At 42.5% G+C, this 19,985-nt stretch overlaps 1 protein-coding gene across 1 annotated transcript in view; it reads left to right on the plus strand.

Annotated features, from left to right (window-relative positions):
- Positions 1-17,860, plus strand: part of PLB1 (phospholipase B1) — a 78,032-nt gene extending 60,172 nt beyond the window's left edge. The window contains exons 47-58 of the mRNA XM_075750000.1: positions 1,849-1,907; positions 3,071-3,114; positions 4,353-4,452; positions 5,843-5,894; positions 7,775-7,855; positions 8,970-9,035; positions 9,585-9,679; positions 10,823-10,904; positions 12,258-12,362; positions 13,435-13,530; positions 17,019-17,093; positions 17,556-17,860. Coding sequence (XP_075606115.1) covers positions 1,849-1,907; positions 3,071-3,114; positions 4,353-4,452; positions 5,843-5,894; positions 7,775-7,855; positions 8,970-9,035; positions 9,585-9,679; positions 10,823-10,904; positions 12,258-12,362; positions 13,435-13,530; positions 17,019-17,093; positions 17,556-17,777 — 1,077 coding nt within the window. The 3' untranslated portion in view covers positions 17,778-17,860. The remainder of the gene's footprint in view (positions 1-1,848; positions 1,908-3,070; positions 3,115-4,352; positions 4,453-5,842; positions 5,895-7,774; positions 7,856-8,969; positions 9,036-9,584; positions 9,680-10,822; positions 10,905-12,257; positions 12,363-13,434; positions 13,531-17,018; positions 17,094-17,555) is intronic.
- The last annotated feature ends 2,125 nt before the right edge of the window (positions 17,861-19,985 follow it).

The following is a 19,985-nucleotide window of genomic DNA, read 5'->3' on the forward strand; positions in this document are numbered from 1 at the left end:
CAAATTGCTTTGGCTTGGCAAAGCAAAACTCATTTACCTGTGTCCCTTTGCAAAGAAATAGCCTGAAGGGATATGAGTGACACTGGCAATTGTGTAATCCAGTAATGAATAATTCAGGCCAGAACAGAAATGGGATTGCATTCTCTACTGCACACAGTTTATTCAAGTGTTTTTGAAAAGGGAAATGTCTGCCTTATAAGAACAGTTTTTTCTGACATAAAAACAAGAGCAAGCAATTGGCATTTTTCATGCAATGAGAATTCTTGACGAAAATTCGTATAGAAATAATTGATTGCAGAACAAAGTGCTTGTCACTTGAGATAATTCTGATACTTCTGTATTTCAGAATTTTGCTTTCAAATGTTGCTTCCTGGTTTAGGCATCTTCCAGTTAAAACTCTGATGTATTTCATGTACCAGGAAATGCAAACTGAAAAGAGCAGGCACAGAGAGGAAGGGCCTCAGAAAAGAATAGCAGGCAACATTGCAGATCTGCACCAAAGTTTTCTGAGAAAAAGTTCCAGAATTACACAGCACTACAGAATTGTTCTGGCTGGGAGGGGACGGAAAAATGACAGAGTATTTCCCACATGTGTGTACACATACACACACACCCCCATACACAAAGTGCAGTACAGTCAACAGCAGTGCACACTCTGGACTGCCTAACCATCCCCGGGATGGGTCAGAGGGACTGCAGCAGCAAAGATCTGTCTTGGTCCACTAAGGCATTGATTTTCCTCCTGGTGTTTCTCACAAGAGCCCTGAATGCAGTCAGTGTTTATGGCTGCATTGACACTATGGCTTTTTGAAGAATACAGAATTAAATGAAACCACTAAGAAACTATAAAACTGCAAAAGAACCCATTTTTACGATTGCTGTCCTGATGCAAGTCAGGGTGTTGACCTTGCTAGAGGTCTGTCCCAGTCTTTTGAGCTACTCAAATCCCTCACAAATTTCTCTGTTCAGATGTCTGTGTCTCTTTCTCCGCTCTTTCTTGTTCACACCACAGGAAGGCTGTTCTCAGTCTAGATGCAGTTGGAGATTAGTGAAACATTGAGCAATTTAGTCATGTCACTAGCTAGAATGAATCCATCTGACTTCTTAGCACCAATGTACAGTGAAAGCAATAAATATGCCAACATCCTTATCTGTATTGGCAAAAAAATCCTGCCTACACCTCATCAAGTCTGTGTGTTAGACTAGCAGACCGGGTCTAGCAGACGAAAAGTGGATTTTACACCAAAGATTTGTTTTCTTGGCAGATTAAAAAGCAGCTCCTCTGCTGATTTATTTACAGCTAAAACTGGATGGGAATTCTTCATCAGTATGTGGGGTTTTTTTGTTGTTTTTTTCCCCCCCTGGATTATTAAGTCTCTCAAATCCAGCTTTCTTCAGGAAATGCCAGGATGAAGCATTTTCCATCAGAAAAATCCAAAGAAATACAAAGCTGTTGATGTTAATCTGGGTCCCACTGGGTTTCTAAAACAATATTAGAGCAGTAGTTCTAAAGCCTTGTGTCCTTGACCTTACAGTCAGATGCCTCTGGCTGGACTATATCTCCTCTGATGTTCCATGGTCCACTATCTAGATGAGCTGCGTTTGTAAATGAGAAGCCCGTGAATTTGAAGCACGGGAGATGCAGGGCCACCCAGAGGCCAGTGTGTGGTGGTGAATAAGGACATGGACCATTTATGCTAAAACAGGAATACTGCAAAAGCTTGGCTGGATGCAGAGTAAAGTTACCAAAATTCCTCAGCACTTTCAAATCACGATGTCTGTCTTAGCTAAACTTGTAGCACTTTTTTCTTCTAGTATTTTATAAATTATTCTTTCCATCCTTTCCAGACTGCAGTAGGAGCCAAAGCAACTGACCTACAAACAGACTGGAGGGGACTTTCTTGGAGGTGAAAATACACAATTTTCTCTTTCTCTATTTTTGTCCACACAGTTAACAGTGTGGGTCACCTGGTTGTGTAGTTACATACTTAAGTGTGTAAATGCAGGGGTAGGATGCTGAGAGCAGGTATTGCTGGGTAAGGATTAGAGGAGTCAGGACTGGAAGAGAAAGGGAGTGACTCTTGTGGGTCTTTTGGTGTTTGCTTTTGTGGGTGTTTTGTTGCCTTTTTTTTTTTTTTTTTTAACCAGACCCAATTGCTACAAGCATAGTCCTGTGTGTCTGACAGTACTGGATCGTTAATACGAGTGAATTCTTTCAGCCTCCTGGCAGTCTCTCTGGAGTTTATTCAAAATATTGCTGCTGTGATTATCTAATGCAGTGTCTAATGCAAGAGAGTCTGAGTGAGTGTGGATTGGCATGACCATGGTGAGAGCACTGCATGCATATTCAATGGAGATGTCTCAAACATCTTTGCTGTTGCAAGGTGGACAAAGACAATACATGTCAGAGTGGGTGTCAATCTCAATATCCATGCTAGCGTGGAAGGAAATTGCCTGCTTCATATAGGCAGAAATATGGTTGATAAGCATGTGCACATGTACACATTCTTTTCTTCATCCTTTCTTCCCCCCTTGTATGTATCTTCAGGAGGGGCTGACAGAAGTGGTATGAGAATGTGTTGGCTACGCACACAGACAAGTTTTGAACGGTAGAGGCAGAGGCTCTTTTCATAACCAAGATTGCAGAATCACAGATAGGTAGTTAATAAGCATTTAATGGAGTCTCTCTTCTAAGCATAACTGCACAGAAATGTAGTTTCAGCAAGGTCACATGGAGTAACTTTGGTGAGGAAATATGCCTTTCTTTGATGGGCATGCCAGCATGTCTATATGAAAAATCAGTTCTCTCAGTATGCTCTATTCCCAGTCTGGAGGCATAGCTTCTATCGTAGCTGATGACCTGCTTGATTTAATGCGAAATCTCCTTTCAGTACTTTCCCTGAGTTCTTGTGGTTTATCTCCTTAGTCCTGTTTGAGGTTAGTCTTTTTTCTTTTTTTTTTTTTTTTTTTCTTTTTTCCTTCCTGGTCTGCTCCAGCAACATATGGTGACAATAAGACAGATGGTTGCAGGATTAACCCTGCTTGGTGATTTTGTTCTTTCCCTTTGTAGTATTGGAGGTGAAGGGACCCTGGAGACCCAGACTACTTTACCCAGTAAGTATCCTGGAAAATCAATCTGAAAAAAGCAAAAGGCAAGTATTACTCTGAAAGTAGACTAAGTGGATGCTCGGAAACATCTGGAAATGGTCAGGCTTTCCTTGCGCACAGTGGGGAATGCCCACTGTTGTGGATATCAGCAGTTCATGTGAGTCACAGCTGAAACCCAGACTGACCTGACTAGCTGTAAAGTTGATTCAACCCCTCCACATCACAGGACCTGCATGTGATTGTATCGTCCTTTTGACAGAAATGATTAGGAGTAAATGTGCTGAAGGTGACAGAAGTTCATGGCAGGCCCGCTCCTCCCTTATTTCATTTTGTGCTTTCCAGTGACTGGCTGTAATGGCTGTGGGCAAATGAAGGGTTATGAAAAAATTAGCAGTCCTTCTAGAGAGGGTTGTTGGCAAGGTTATGGTTCCTCCTGATGATTTCAAGTTGCTACATTGCACTGAAAAAAAAATAATCTAAAAATACTATAAATTTCTTGTCCTAGTGTTCTGTGTAATCAGTCCCTGGAGTTGCCATAGAAACCATTAAGTGGTCAGTGTGACCATAAATTGGAAGGGACTTGGTTCACAATGGTTCATCTATTTGTATGGGATCCACACTGTGGAGTGGTTTGACAATACCTGACATTGTTGGTAATAAAATCTGATATGCTTTGCTGTGTTTAAAGAAAAATAGAAGGTATGTTTCATTTATGCATTTTAAATGAGACTCTATAAAGAGGTTTCAGACAGCACTTACAGACACAGTAACAATAACAGTTTTCAGACATCACGCTTCCACACTGAGGGTTTTGGTGAAATCTAGAAACGTGAATAAAATTCACCTCTCTGCAATAAATATTATCATCTTGATGGGTAGCTGGAGGAGTGGGAGGTAGAGGGCCATATTCAGAGCATCTGCTCCTGGTACATGAAGGAAAGTAACTGTAATTACTCTGGCACTCAAATTCAAGATTAGTGAGTGGCCTGGGACCTGTGCATCTCCTGGGCTGCCAGACCCTGGCTCCTCAAGGCCATGGAATGGAGAGAAATAGTTGTGGTGCTGAAGTCTGGGCAGTAACTACAGTTTCCAAGGCAGGTGTGTCTATAGCTTCTGAAAGGTCACAGTGACTGAGAGGAAAACCCAGGTCCATTTCTCACCCCTTGATAGACTCGTGCTTCTGTGGGAGGCAATGCTGCTCCTTGTACTGTGCATGGTTAAACGTTGTTTTTTCTCTTTTTAAGATATCTTGAAAAAATTCAACCCCAACCTCTTTGGCTTCTCCACTGGCAGCTCTAAGGAAACAGCTGGATTCAACGTTGCAGAGGGAGGCTCCACAGCACGGTAAGCACAATCACGACTGAGAAAGGGTGAAGGGGTGAGAACTGATGGACTGGCAGATTACCTTTGAACCACGTGTTGAGTTAATACTGATGATCTACTTGTTCTGAGAATGTTTCTGTGATCTGATGGTTTTTATTTTGGGTTTTTAAATTTTTTTTTTTATTCAGTGTTTGTGGGATTTATTTGTATCTTTTTCTAAATTAGCAACAGAGAGAAACTTCCTTTCTTCATTTGATCTCTGCCTAGAATTTCTGAGCCAATGCCTTAGCTACACTTCTAATTCTACCACTACCTTTTTCTGCCCAGCCTTCAGTACACAGATCCCTGATTCACTGTCAGACCATATCTCTAATGAGAAAAAATTCATAAGCATCTGTCATCTATTCCTTGATTTCTGGGAAATGTGCCTCAAACTAACAAATAGAAGCCCACTGCTACCCTAATGGCATTAAAAACTATCTGTTTGCAGTGCAAAGAAAAAGAACAGAATGAGCAGCTGGAAATTAATTCTTCTCCTGAAGAAAAACTACTAGTCTGTTAAGAACCAAAATGTATAAGAGTTATCGCATACGCTGTGCCTGTTCTATGGATACTCCATGAAATTTGCTTCCAAGACTTTCTGTGACACCTTTAACAGCCATTAAATTTACTGCAAGAGAGCTTCTGGATAGCTAGCAAAGCCTGTATAGCTACTAAATACTTCATGGGTGCCCTGAGCAAAGACTCAGGGTGATCAGTATGGTTGTAGGAGCACAAATAATGTAACCGCATTTGTGTAGGTGCTGTAGAGAGGCAGGGCTTATTAGCTCAAGCACAGTCTCATGCCAGTGTATCAGGAGCTCAAGTTTCCAGCTGGTGTCTCAGCATGGTTTGTGCTTCACTCCGTGGACGTTGCATCCTGCCCAGAGCTGGACTGGGGCTCTGCAGCCTGGCAGTTCCACAGAGTAAGCAGCACCTTCCAGCCATAAGACAAGCCGTAGGAATTAAAGGCCAGATCAGGAAGGCTGGTTAGGTGCCCAGCTTCTATGTAAGCACAAAACTCCCCCCACTAGATTTTGAAGGGAGTTATGCAACTAAATGTCTCTGTGCATTTGGGCATTAGTGGTTTTCTCCAAACAAAATGCACTTAAGCCAACTCTGACATGGGAAGAATTCATCCCAGTTGCCTGCCACTTGGCAGCCATCCTAGCTGAAGCCCTTTCAGATCAGATTATTCACTTGTGCAACTGCTGCTGATCTTGGTCCTATGTTTGCTCATTCTTTTGAAGCATCACTTTCCTTGTACTGGTTTCTGTGGATCCTAAGATTCCCTGAAATGAGAAGTGGGAGATCAAGAAGATGATGGGCTTTCAGAGCATGCATCTAAATTGTTTCTGTCCTCTCTCTACAGCAATATGTCAGCCCAAGCACGTGAGCTAGTGGAGCTAATGAGAAGCAGCTTGGTAAGTAGAACTTGGGCCACCCCTCAGTGTTCCTGTGGTCTCTGGGAGATGACTTCAATTGATGAGATGCTTGAGTAGTGCAGAGTGCTTTACTGATAGAAGAAAAGTCAGTATCCTTGTCTCTGGTGTGCTTCCCAAGATGAATGTGCCAGGGATTAGCTTTAGGAGATGATAGTTTACCTATAGAAATTCATGCAGGTACACACAAGGCAGAGACTAATGTACGGTGCAGTGCGGCCAGGAGTTGTAAGGGTGGTAGTGAGGAAGAGGAGAGATCTGAAAGCTCTGTGGAGATCACAGGACTGTTTAGTTGAACAGCAGCATTCAAAGTGGAGGGAGGTCATAAAGGCTGAGTGTAAAATCACTGAAGCAGGCACCTGCTGACCAACATGAATCACACTATTCACTCTTGGGTCTGGGAAATGGCAATACTGCGAAAAGGGACAACTGAAGCCTTCCCAGGAGATCAGGCCCTTTGAAACTCTGGTTCTGAACAGGCAAGTGATTAATCAGCCGCCAGAAACCTCAGGGTTGGGTGAATCCCTGTCACGCCACGAACTTTTAGGGAATTAGTAGGGGATCTAGCATTGTGGACCAGTCTGCTGTGCCAGCTCCACTGAGGACTACAAAGGGCACCGAAAGGGCGACTCATTTTTAATTCAGTGGCGGTGGCTGCTGCAGTTTGGGGTGGGGGGAGGAAATTTGGGAGAAAACCAAGGCTGCCCTGCTCCAAGTGTTGGCTGAATTGAGTGGGTGACTGGGTGTGAGCTGTTGGTTCAGGGAGAGCACCCTGTAAGGGAATGGGAGTGCCTGGTGCTCCTTGGCTCAGGCTGAATGGGAAAGGAAGGTACTGAATAAGCAAGATTTGTCAAAGCATGTGTCTCTGCATGCCAGCACTCTTGATGGATGCTTCATGCTAGTCCCACTGTCAGTTAGTCTGCATTACCGATTGTTTGGCAGAGTGAAGGGAGCTGGCATGGCTCTTCAGTAAAATAGTACGTGGCTCTAGAGCTTTGTTTTATTCACTGCTTTTTATGCATCTTTAAAAAAGGGGAGGAGGGAAGTCCCTTCCACACTTTGCCTCTTCATGAAAGGCTTTCCGAGCAAAGTGCTGGTTAAGGAGGAAAATTCAGACCTGTGGGTGATTCCCAGGCCCTTCCTCTATTTGTGGGATCATTTTGCAGATGTTTGTTATGTAAATGCACCACACTAAAAATAGTTGCCTTTGATTCCTTTCTTTGTACTGAATGTTACAAAATGTTTTGATGAGAACCAGCTCTCAGCAGTGCCTATTGTTAGCTTGCGGTGACGTGGATGCTGCAGCTGCCCTTATATGAGCTCAGTGAAGTCACCAGCCTCCTGGACTCTTCTATTTTAATCCAGCTGTCTGTTCCCTGGGGCACCCCTTGCTCCTCCTGGCCGTGGGGCAATACTTGCCCAGCTGGCAGGGATCCCCAGCAGCTCCAGTTCCACAGCTCCATGAGTCACTCCAGCATCCACTCCCACACCACTTCGGCCCCACACTGCCTGCAGTGTTCAGCCATGGCTGGCAAATGTCTCCTGTCCATCCCTGTCCTGAAGCTAACATTCATTTAGGCACACTTGCTGCCACCGGCACGTTTCCGTGCTCAGCTACCCTGACAGATCTTGTCTGGTGAAGGGGATTTCCTTACAAAAGCCAAGGTGAGTTGCAGCTAGACTAGTAAACAGTTCACATTTCCCCCCCGGACAGATGCTTTTCTTCTGCCGTCATAACTCAGCATTGCCTCCTTTCTCTGTTCTGCCATGCTGTCTGTACCCCGTTTAGCCCCATTTGCGAATGTTACCTCTGCATGCCTAAGCAATGGATGCTGCAATCTGTTTATTTTATGTGCTGCTAGAAAATGAACTTCAAGGAAGACTGGAAGCTGATCACTGTCCTCGTTGGAGGCAATGACCTATGCCAGTACTGCTTGGACAAGGTTTGTATCTCTGAATTAGGCATGCTCATCCGGGCACTTGGCAGGTGACCAGCCCTGGAAGTTTAACCTTTCTCAGTGAGCCAAAGCTCCTCTTTGTTTAAAAAGCACTTAGAAGTTCTGTTCCCTTCATCTCTATTGTATTAGAAACAAGTGCATAGCTTTTAATACTGGGGCACTGCAGCTCTGGAGTAATGCATTAAGAACCAGCAACCTGCCTCATATTGAAACGGAACCACCAAGCATAAACTGAAGAGCCTCCCACCTTAACTGGACAAAGCAATCAAGACAGTGTGGTGTCTTAGGCATGTTGTTATGGGGACACAAGTGAAGTTTTATTCTGGAAAGCCACTCCACACAATAATTACGGAGGATGCCCGATTCTTCTTCAGAATGACACCAAAAGTAGTAACATCAGTTTATAGTGAAAAAGATGCCTTTTATCTAGCTATCAGTGGTCATCCCCTTTGAAAAGGTTCCTGTGACATGCACTGGGGGCCTGGACCCTAGGTCATCGAAATGATCAGGGACTGTTCTCTGTTTTGCTCATTTTCCTTGAGAGGCTGCTGCCTGGAGTCTTTGTCCCCACAGTTACACCTCTATAATTACACTCACAAAGTCATTTTGCCTGTGAGTTTTGTGGGGCCTGACTGCCTCCATATCAACTTCCCCAGACTGGTAGTGTGTAAAAAAAAAAAAAAAAAAAAAAGGTATCACTCTGTTCATAAGGCAAACTGGTCTGGTCTGGGTCCCATAAAAGACAACACGAAATCCAAAGATGTGATTTATGTAGTCATTCATCAGTCAAAAGCTCTGCCAAGAACTATTATATACATCAGGATTTTCTACAGAGATTAAGGGAATATATTAGTGACATGGAAACACAAGCACAATATAACCTGTGTGCATGTGGCAATAAATCTCTTGATCTGAAAATATATCTGCCAACAAAGGCAAAAAGGAACATCGAGTCAGTATATCTTCTCATGGACCATCTTGCAACTAGAGAGTCTGTGGACTCCTTTGTTCAGGCTGAACAGTTAAACTTCTTGGTTCCTGAAAGAAGACATCAAATTTTTTTTTTAATTTTTTTTTTATTATTTTTTAAATTACACAGGAAACCTATTCAGTGAAAAAGTATGTAAAGCACCTTCAGGACACTCTGGATATTTTCTACAAGGAGGTAAGCTTTTAAGATACCCTAGCAAGCTATGTTCCTGGCAAGCACACTGATGTTTTTCTCACCTCTGATAGACTGTCAGTGATTATGTTTCATCCAAGGTCATCTTCCAAATAGCTGGAGTCAGACTGCTCCTCAGCACTGCATTTCAACAACTATGTTAGATAATACCCTGAGAAAGTGGGCTGCAGTTTCAGGAAAACTGCGTGTTTCACAGTATTTTTGCTGTGGACCAAACATAGCACAACCATACTGCCAGTTTTGATGGCTAAACCAACTGTACAAAGTTTCATTTACCCTAGAGAAAATGAAAATGCCCTAGGGAGTGAAGCAGCATTTCAGCTAGTTTGTACTAGCTGCCAGGATTTTTTTGGCTGACAGCCACTCTAAGTCTCCCTCCCCCTCCCTTTATACATCATCCTTGCACATGCCATTTGTTGCAGACGGTGCAGTTTGCACTGACTCCCTGACCTACGGATGGCACTTCTTTCTCACTTTGTAGTGGTATCATGTTCTGTGATTTGGTATGTCTGGTTATTATAATCCCTGCAGCTCCCAAGAGTCTTTGTCAACATAGTGGAGATATTAGAGATTTCTGGACTGCGTCAGATCGCAGCAAGCTCTTCGGGGTGCGCTTTAACAGCAAAGTAAGTGAGCAAAACAGGTCTTTGCCTTTAAAGTGCTGTATTTTTGGATCAATCTAAGTTGCTGCTACAGTAGGACATCTACACCGAGCTTTCCAAGCTACTTTGGTTGCTGCCTTTACCTGATGCACTAATTCCCATCAACTTTCTATTGCTTCTTCCAATACTTCAGCTCAAAGGCACACGCCTGTAGATAGCAGAGTCGTTACTTTTCTTCTCAGCTCTAAGGCAGCATGTCACAGCACAGGTCACCATATAATTGCCGTACTACTGAACTTCAAAGCCTTTTTTGCCCAGCTGTTCACTGCTCAGCAGCACAGGCTGACATCCCTGACGCCTCTCCTCATATTCAGGGCTGGCATTACCTACGGTGCAGGCTGGGCTGTACACAGCAGAGTGCACAACCAGGAACTGCTTTCCACACCTAATGGAGGAGACCAAAATCCTTACTCAAAGAAGATAGAGGGACTTGTTTTAGAACTCAGCAGTGCCTTTACAGGAGACATGGAAAGGCTCTTTAGGCTAGCAGAAAAAGGTATCACAAAGACCAGTGGTTGGAGGCTGATGCCTAATGAATTCAAATGAAGTTAGGCACAGATTTTTAATAATAGAAGCGGTTAACTACTGGAACACACTAGAAGGAAAAAATGATGAGTTGACTGTATTGCTTGGTATCTTCTTATTAATTCCAGGCACATTCTTAGAGGATGCATTTCAGTGAAGCGCAAGTTATTGCTTCTTGATATGGGGATCACAGAATGAAACACAGTGGCCTGAGGAGTTAGACTACATGAACAGTTTGTCTCGTCTGCCTTTAAACCCCCACATTTCTGAAACTCTGCTGTAAGCCTATATGTAAGGGGCGTTTATTCTAACGTGTGATTTCCTGGTAACACATCTCATACTAAATGCTTCTATGTCTGACTTTCAAGAGTTGTGGATCCTCCAGCTCTTCCCAGCTGTGACAGGTCTCCACTTTTAAAACTAAGTCAACAGGGATTTTTTTATTAAGTATTCTGTCCACCTCTAAACCAACAAGGTGGCTCTCCTTCTGCACGTGAGCTTTGAGCGCTTATCCTGAGCTTCTTGACGCAGACACATGAGGCTGAAGAACTGGCTTTTAATTTAGTATTTCTTTCCCTGAAGGAACATTTGTCCATGTTTCTTAAACCCTGAGGAAAATTCTTCTGAACTACAAGAAATGAAGAGAGTTAACAGAGATTTTCAGGTAATATCTTGATTCTGTAACTGGTCATCTTGTGTCTTTTCATATTGCTTCCCTCACCGCCCTTCCTCTCATGCAGATCCTCAGCAGGACAGAGAGGGATGACTGGGACACAGCTTGGCTACAGTCTAACTAAACCCCTACCCAGCTAACCAGTTAGCAGCAGTGCAAGTCTTCCTACACTGCTTTATGATTTGACCTCAATTCTGGAGCTGGAGGCAGATTGAGATCGATTTTGTTTCCAGTTGCTGTTTCCACAGCTGAAAAGGAGTTACTGATGATGGCTGTTCTGTTGATATGTGTTTGTTCACTATGAATCCAGTGAATAGCTCACATGAATTAACATGTCACTGCGAGGGTGACAAATTACCTTGCATCAGCTGTTTTGTGGTAACTCCTAGCAGAGAAAATGAACTGAATCAACCTGATATTCCTTTCTTTTGCTATGTGCTGAAGGCATGCACACAGATAGCTTACCCATGGGTCAGCTTGCTAGCTGAGAGTAACTTTTCATAGCCTCAGGCATAATATTCACTCAAATTTAACAAAGGCTATAAATAGCTATTGGAGCAGAAGATTTTTCTATCGTTATTCCTATGAATACAGGAATCACTATATCAGATCACATTATGTTCTCCAGTCCTCCATTCTGTCCCTGGCAGTGGATGTTTTCGGATGAATCTGACAATGCTCAAAACATCCACCTTGGAAAATATTTGTATAAACCTACCCAAGGGGACATTTTCCTTAACTAGGGAAATGGGTATAGGAATGTTTTGAGATATGACCAGGAGCATTACAATTTATACCCATAAACTGGCAAGTAACGATGAGTTGTTTTTAGTATCTGTATCAATGTCTGTGGCCATAGTTTTCAAAAGTGGCAGGTGATTTTTTAATGCTTAAGTTTTATTTTACTTAAAGCACACCTTTCTGAAAAATCAAGCACACTTCAAATGTCTCATGTTGGCATTCTGAACTCATTTGTCACTTCTAAACATTTTGGCCTTATTCTTTTTTTTTTTTTTAATTCTCTCTAAATTTTAATCTTGTTGCAACCGTGGAGCTCTAATTTCTATAAGTAAGGTACAAACTATTTTTTTTTTTTAATTAAGCAACTTTACATTGCAAATTATCCTAGCTTAGGTGCATTTTTCTCATGGAAATCTCTTCATGAAGCAAATTATTTTCTTAGCTGTTCTCTGGACTGCTTTACGCTATTTGGCTGGATTTATACTAATAATTTATGGCTTCCTACATTGAAAGAAGTGCAATATGCCTGTTTTTGATAGCTGACAAATGTTAGATGAACCTTGTAAGTAATTTTTCTGTTTCAAATCATTAAACTCCATACAGGCTGAAGCCTTACAGCTGATCAACAGCGGTCGGTATGAAGAGCGTAAGGACTTTGCAGCTGTCATGCAGCCATTTTTCCGAAACACCTTGTTGCCCCTGGATAGTGTGAGTCCTGTTTTTCCTTCCCGTTACGCAAGGACCAGTATCTTGATTTCTCTAAAGTCAGTAAGATCCATGTCATAAGGACTGTGTTTTCTTCTTTTTGCACAGTCTAGTGGCACACGGTGGAATTTGCAATAAGAGTGACAGAGGAGAAGACAGGAAAAACTGTGCTGCCTTTTAATCAAAATGGCTTTAGGAAACATTCACAGTGTGCACACATTAAACCTAAGCACCCTCTGGCTTCCTCTAAACTGCATGTTGCTTCCCCAGTTGGAGGCTTGGTTGGCATTCACCATAATTTTCTTTTTCTATTTTATGGAATATGTTCAGGTTTCCTTCACACAGAGCCAGGCACTTGCATGCCTCGCTCATCCCAGACTGGAAACAGGAAATAGCCTTTGAAGCCAAACAATCATTCTTTCTTTTTTTTTCAGCCTTAGCATTATGTATGCTGTATAGTTAGGGATGCAAATATTTAGCGTGAATCCTGGTCAAAACCATTCAGTTTTGCATAATACTGATCCTTTTGTCATGTCATATCCCCATTTTGTTCTGGCAGCCTTCAAGTCCAAAGAACAGTCACCATACAGGTAGTGATGAGGCAAATTCTCCCTAAGACAGACATTTGCCACAGCTGGATACGCCAACAATTTTTAATGTTGCCTGAAATTCAGCACAAATTTCAACACCTGAAAGATTATAAGTCTGAGTTATGGAAGCTTAACAAACAAGAATAAGCAGTTTTCTATCAAGTCTGTACAAGGTGGAGTGTGGGTCAATGGCAGTGTCCGTGTAAGAGCTGTGACTGTTGGTTTGATGATGTTTAGGTTTGTCATGAAAAGAGCTGTGTGAAGTTGAGCAGGTGGCATTACACAGAAGATCTCAAGATGCAGTAATCACCCCACAGTTAGGAACACCGAAGTTTATTTGCAGTGTCAAAATACGAGCATATTGCCTTTAGGAAGATACCAAAATTGTGAAGTGGATATGCCAAGTACAGTGCACTATTAGGTATAATATTTCAGATCTCAAGGATTAAAATATGCTGAGAAACACATTTTTGCTTTTATCGCAGAACGGCAAGCCAGATCTGAGTTTCTTTGCTGCAGACTGCTTTCATTTCACTGCAAGAGGGTACGCTGAGATGGCCATGGCTCTCTGGAATAATATGGTAAGAGGTTACAACCTAGATCCCTATGTGTTTGTGACAGCAGTCCCTACAAAAGATCATGAGAAAGGTGTCTGAAACAAAACAGTAAGCAAGAAATAAAAATGATATCCCAACAAGAGGGGGACAACTCAACTCTGAGACCCTTCTTAGTCTGCATTGCTTAGGACCACAATCCAAAGCGATCATGTCGCATAAAACAGTGTTAAGTCTTTGCTCATTCAAGATGAGTAATGCTGAGAGTCTTAATGTAATGAAAAAATCCCTTCTCATTTGGTAAATAATGTGCATTAAAGCAAAAAAGCCAGCCTAGTCAAACATTCAGTCCTGTAGGTTTCCTGGAAATGTCTGTTGAATGAGCTTGCCCTTCTTCAGTGAATTCTGTTAGACTTATTAGGAAAACATACACGTGATTGAATTTTTGCTGCCATTAATAGTGTGGACATGTTGTACCACCCACTCTAGTATCTGAAACAATTTTAGTAGAGTCACTGAAACTAATGGGGGGCTGAAATCACACCTATGATGCCTCTGCTTGCAGTCACGTTCCTTCTGTCATTTTGGGGGAATGATAGCTTTTGAATAGTGCTGGAAGAGTCTGTAAGAGGCATGTGCTGGACTTGATAACTCCAAGGTCACGGTTGCTTTCAGAACCATGTTTTTTCCCATGGTGAAAGGAAAACTATGGCATTTTCATGCCACAGCAACATTTCCTCCTCTTGTCTCATAAACACCAGTACCCAAACATATTGTGGTAGCAGAAATCCTGTGTCCTCGTTTGTACAAGAAACAAGCATAAATGGAGGGGAATTTCTTTTCAGTTTAAGTAAAAGTTTGAGCAAGATCAGAAACATACTGGATACTCCAGAATGAACTTGAGCACAAGGACTGGGAAATGCAGGGCAGAAATCTGTGCAGTTGCCCAGTATAGCATATGAGCTGTAGGTCCAGGGTTACAGAAACCAGTAGATGTACAGTGCATGCACATGCTGTGAGTAATTGATTTGTGCATGCACCGCACATTTGCCTGTTTTCTGTCAGGCTTCCCTATCTGGGACTCCAGATGACAGCAGTCTGGTAGGCTTCATTGTGTGGTAGCTCGAAGAGGGCTAATGATGGCCCAGAAATGTAGAAAACATTCAAATTTAGCATGGCTGCAGGTTTCAAGAAGAAAAAGAGATGGTACCTGGACATATGGTAGCCTTAAATTCTGTTGCCACGTGATGTTTCCATTGGCCATTACTCATTCCTGAATCACCATCAGTCCTTTTTCTATGCCACCAGAGTTTTATTCTGTCCAGACTGCCACTCATTTCCTACGCATGTAAGGATATTGACACAAAGCTTTCTACTGGGGTGGTGGGGATCAGGTTCTTACTGATGCAAAGTGCAACTATTCCCTTCCATAGAGATCTGTCAGTCTATGCCAACTGAAGATTTTACTGTTTACTATTTAAATCTATTTCTTGTAACACATCCCTGCTTTTCAGTCACAGTCCATGTACGGTGAGGTTGTGCAAGCTTACTGTAAGGCCATATTGTTTCCCTGTTCCCTGAAAAGCTCAGCAGGCTGTAGGCTTATGGCCAAATGACATGGATTCTTGTCAGTACACGTAAAGGGCCAGACTGTGCCTGGCCACTGCGTGGGTATGCAGGGATGGAGATGGCTTAAGGAGACTCTCCATCTCCATGATGTTCTTTGCCCTTTTTGCTTCATGCAAAGCAAAGTACGCTCCTGCCCTCTGAAGTCAGAGGACTCTGTAGTCTTAAGGGGCCCCCACTGGTCCCAAATCTTCCACTGGCCCAGGAGAAGAGCACATGGATAGTGTGTTTAGCTTGCGTTCTGCATCCATGTTTGCCACATGCTCTAGAGGAGCGGTGTGTTTCTTCCAGAAGTTGCCCTGTACACCCATGGACATGGGGATACTGTCATCTTCAAAACTCAGGAGCTAATGCTCCTGAGGAACAGATCGCATAGAGATGAAGCAAGCATAGCTGGCTACAGAATTTTGCACCTTATCATCCTTTGTCTGGGCTCTGCGCCAGACTCCTTACCAAGTGCCCTGGCACAGGGACTATTACAATAATCTACAAATAACCAGTTGTACTGCAGACAGAATGCTACAGGACATGAGCCACACATCTTGCAAATAACCATATCGGAATTTGAGCTGTTCCCTTTAAGATGCAAAAAACGACCAAATTCAGTGTTCACAACATTAGCTGGCGGGCAGGCCAAGAGATTAGGACTCTTTTATGGACCCCATGACAATCAGCAAAACTTGGTGTTCTGTTTTGCTTCTCATCTTCTCTCCACTTGTTTGCTTTCTTCCCTTCTCTAGTCACATTTTGCTGTGGTTCACCTCTTTCTTTTCATTTTTCAGTCTCTACTTCCTTTTTCTTCTTTTTCCTTTTTTAAATGAACTAGAGAGAGAAAGTATTCCCAGTGTTTCCATACAGGAATCTTATGAATAGAATTTGTTTTCTCTGTGCTGGGCTTGTGGTATTGTTTCTCTCCAGCATACAGCTGACACTTTAATCACTTGAGGACAGTAAATGCAGGCATAGACAATAGCAGAAGCAACAGCACTCCTCTGTGCTGTATTCCCAGAAGTGCTGGATGACAACTCTGCAGTTCTCTATGGGCCAATCCTGAAGTCATTACTTCAGGCATGTCCATACACAGTTGTAAACACTTCAGTTAACATGACTGAGCAAGCCTCTACTTGTTAGCTTAACTATGGTAACCAATGGTATGTGCACTCCTAGCCGACCACAAATGCTATGCCATTAGCCTGGATGTATTTTATTTTGAGTTTGAAATGGACTTGGGGTGACCCTATGGTCAGCTATTGCAACTTAGCTGACAACTGATAATATAAAAGGCTTTATTTAATTCACTTCTTGAAATCTTGTGAACCTAGCCTCAGCTAAACCTCCCAGGGAATTTCTTGTCTGAGTGAAGACTGCAAAGGTTGGCACTGTCTCACCCTGTCTTTGTAACTCTACATCATTTCTGAAGTCACTTCCATCACTGTGACGCCCAAGCATCTTTCTTTCAGTAACGTGCTAAGTAACATGACTAATATCTGTCATGTGGGTTTTTTGCTTTGTGGTTTATACTGTCATTTGAGATGTGTAAGTGGGAGAACTGGGTATATAGTGAACCACTTTGTTTTAGCAGAATATTTAAAGTATGTGGTATTCAGAGTTATTTTCTCCTCCACTCAGTGCAAAAGGAGGAAAGGCTTCTCTAGTTCCTTGCTTCCTGAGGGAGTTTTTCTGCAGACAGTCTATCAGATTCTCAATGTCTTCAGTTCATGAGTGTTAAAATGTTTGGAAACTTGCCTGTGATACACTTTCTACCACGTTTCTTCATTGCTGCAAGCACCAAAAGATGGGATAAAAAGTAGTAACCACCCAAGTCAGGAGTGTCTGAGGAGGAAAAAAAGAATCATCATTATGTTTACTATTGCTTTTCTCTTTTTCAGTTGGAGCCAGTTGGTGAAAAGCAGACTTACAACAACTTTACCCATGACAGATCAAAACTCAAGTGTCCAAACCCAGTAAGTAATTAACCACCTTCATTTTTATCCTTTCTTCTTATTGGTAAAGTTCTTTAAAAGAGTATCTTTGTGAAGGCTTTAACTAGCTAAAATATACTCCTGCTTTGCTGCACACAGGAAATTCTACTTAAAATTTAATGCAAAAAAATTATCCTCATCGTAGTGGAAAGCCTCTCATTTAAGCCAGTTTTAATGAGTCTATGTATTTCCATTTGGTTGTGTGCAGCAAACAAATTTGGAAATGATGTGATCACTCCTGATTCTCAGATGGCTCCTTTTTCCATCTAGGAACTTTTAGGCAATAGGGCATGAAAGAGTTTTGAGCTAAGATAGACAGAAGGCAGAAACAGCTGATAGTCTAAAGACTGACAGTTCCTCTCTGGGAAGGGGTGATGGCATATGGCCTGAATGCTCCCTGTCGAGTGGTCTGTGGTCAGTAAAACCTTTCCTTTCCCCTTGTAGGAGAAACCTTTTCTTTCCACACTGAGAAATAGTGGATTCAGAAATTCAAATCTCAACTTGGAGAAAACAGAACCTTCAGTCCCCTATTGGGCTGTCATTGTGGCTGCAGTAGCTGGAGTCCTGGCGGGTTCTTTACTCATCTGGGTTGTGTCAGGAAGAAGAGCCAAGAGGCACCGACATGAGACTGATACAGAAAAGAACATTAGAACGACATATATGTAAAGCAAGTGGAACAAACATCTGTCTCTGTTGAGGCTGCTCTGTGGCGCAACGCAGAAAGCAGCAGAATAAAAAAACCTGTTGGACATGAATAAAGCTTCTTGGTTAGCTGGGGATTTTTGGGCTAATCTTGATCAGAAACGTACTGTAGAGCTAGCTTCTGCAGATCAGTCAATTGGATGATGAAGTTCAAAGTGCTAAAGCTTTTTCATTCCGGTATGCAAATCTCCGTTCCATGAATATTGCTCTGGATGTCAATTGCTTGCATGAAGTGAGAAAACTTGTTCATGTATCTTGGCACCTTAATTGTGCATCTGCCCTTTTTTCTTATAAAACCGTATAAAAAATGTTAGCTACAAGTTCATGAATGTCCTGCTATTCCCCAATAGCAAGGTAAGTGAGATAAAAAAGAAAAGCTGCAATTTCACATGTTAGATTCCAGCAAGACCATTGAGTTGAAGGTGCTAAGGTCATTCTATGCAGGCAAGTGCAATGCCATGGAAACATCTGTAAGCCAACTTCTGAGCAACTTGGACCATCCATGTGGCATCCCTGGTGCAGTGCTGGGCAGCACAGCTATAACAACTTCACCCTCTCCACTGCCTTGGACTCCAGGCTCCATCTGTCTGGGACTGGATATGGTCCTGGGCTATGCACATCACTTCTCCAGGGCTAAACAGCCATGGGGCAGTCCCGTACCCTCCTGCCCACCACTGTATGGCAGCTGCTTCCAGAATGACTCTTCCTGTGAAGAAGGAATTTCTTCACCAGCATGCAGTATGGGGAGGGGTCTAAACAAAAATGAGGTACCTGATTGGCAAACTAGCCTGGCTGAACCCTTCTCACAGGACCTGTGGTGTGTTCAGGTCTCCCAGGCTGCAGTCTCCATGACTGTTCTCCAAGGAAGAATTTGCAAATTTTTTTTTTTTTTTAAATTCTGATTGGGAGTTCAGAGATCTTTCCTGGAAATTAGACATTCCTTGTTTTATACTTGCAGGTCAATTTGTAAAACTTCCTAGTACAGAAGATACTTCACAGCTTCCCTGTAATCTTGTTTTCCAATATCTTTCTTATTTCCTATGTCAAATACTTTACATTTTGATTTTATTGAAGCCAAAGCATGGTTTGCACAGGTGTAATTTTTTGTGGTGTACTACATTTCTACTCCAGAAATGTGAATGAGCAGAAAATTAAAATGTTTTAGAGAAGAAAATGTTCTGGGCTTCCTAAATCTATTCATTATGCACACAGAGGGCATTCAGATTCCTGTTTTTTCCATCTTGCTCCTGTCATTGTCCTTGCTAAGATAAAAACAGGTGGGCAAAATACAAGTTGTATAGTCAGGTTTCAGGGGCTGTAGCTCCACTCACCTCTCCTTTGGTCTGCTCTCGAAGGTTGGGCTGTTTCTGGTAGGACTTTTATTTGCCTGAATCTTATTATCCACAGATGTGTGTCTGGGAGCTCTACATGCAGCCCCCAGTGGGGATATATTTGGAATGCAAAACAGAAGCACCTGCATCTTGTTTCAGTGCACCACAGGCTGCTCTTCCTGTCCCTGTCTTCACTGGGGGTCATTAACTATTTACCTGATATCTCAACTGCTGGTATTTATTTAGCTCAGTAAATGGAAGCAAACACAGCCTCAAACCTGCAATGCAGGAGACAAGATTTACTGTATTCCAGTCCATTCCATGGTACCTTCACCTCAGACACACTGGAAAATACAGGCCCACAAGTGAGGAACCTGAGCAAATATCCCAGTGGATCATGAAGGCTGCAATCTCCTCTCATCTCTCAATGTTGTTCTTGTGAGTCCTCTTCCCTCCTGGGCCCTTGGACAACCACTGCTCATACAGCCCTTGGCTTGGGGAGGAGTAAAAAGATATAGTTCACTGCAGAACCCTTCATCACTACTAGATATTTCAAAGGAAATTCAAAACAGTAGTTCAGTGCTGATTTACTTTTCTAAATCAAGTGCGCATGCAGGAAATGGGGGGTGGGGTGGGGTGGTGGTCCTAGAGCAGAAGTTAGAGCTACAAAATACTGTGGAGTTTCTCACATCACGTTTGTCCTGCCTAGAGATGGGTACAAGTGTATCTTGGGTTTCATGATGGTGTCCCCTGCTTGAATATCTAGATATCCCCTTTCCTCACTTAAAAAGCTAAATTTTGTTCTGAGCTTCTGAAAGCCAAACCATAAGAGGTGCAGCCA

Source organism: Balearica regulorum, chromosome 3 (assembly GCF_011004875.1).
Source record: "Balearica regulorum gibbericeps isolate bBalReg1 chromosome 3, bBalReg1.pri, whole genome shotgun sequence".
NCBI lineage: Eukaryota > Metazoa > Chordata > Aves > Gruiformes > Gruidae > Balearica > Balearica regulorum.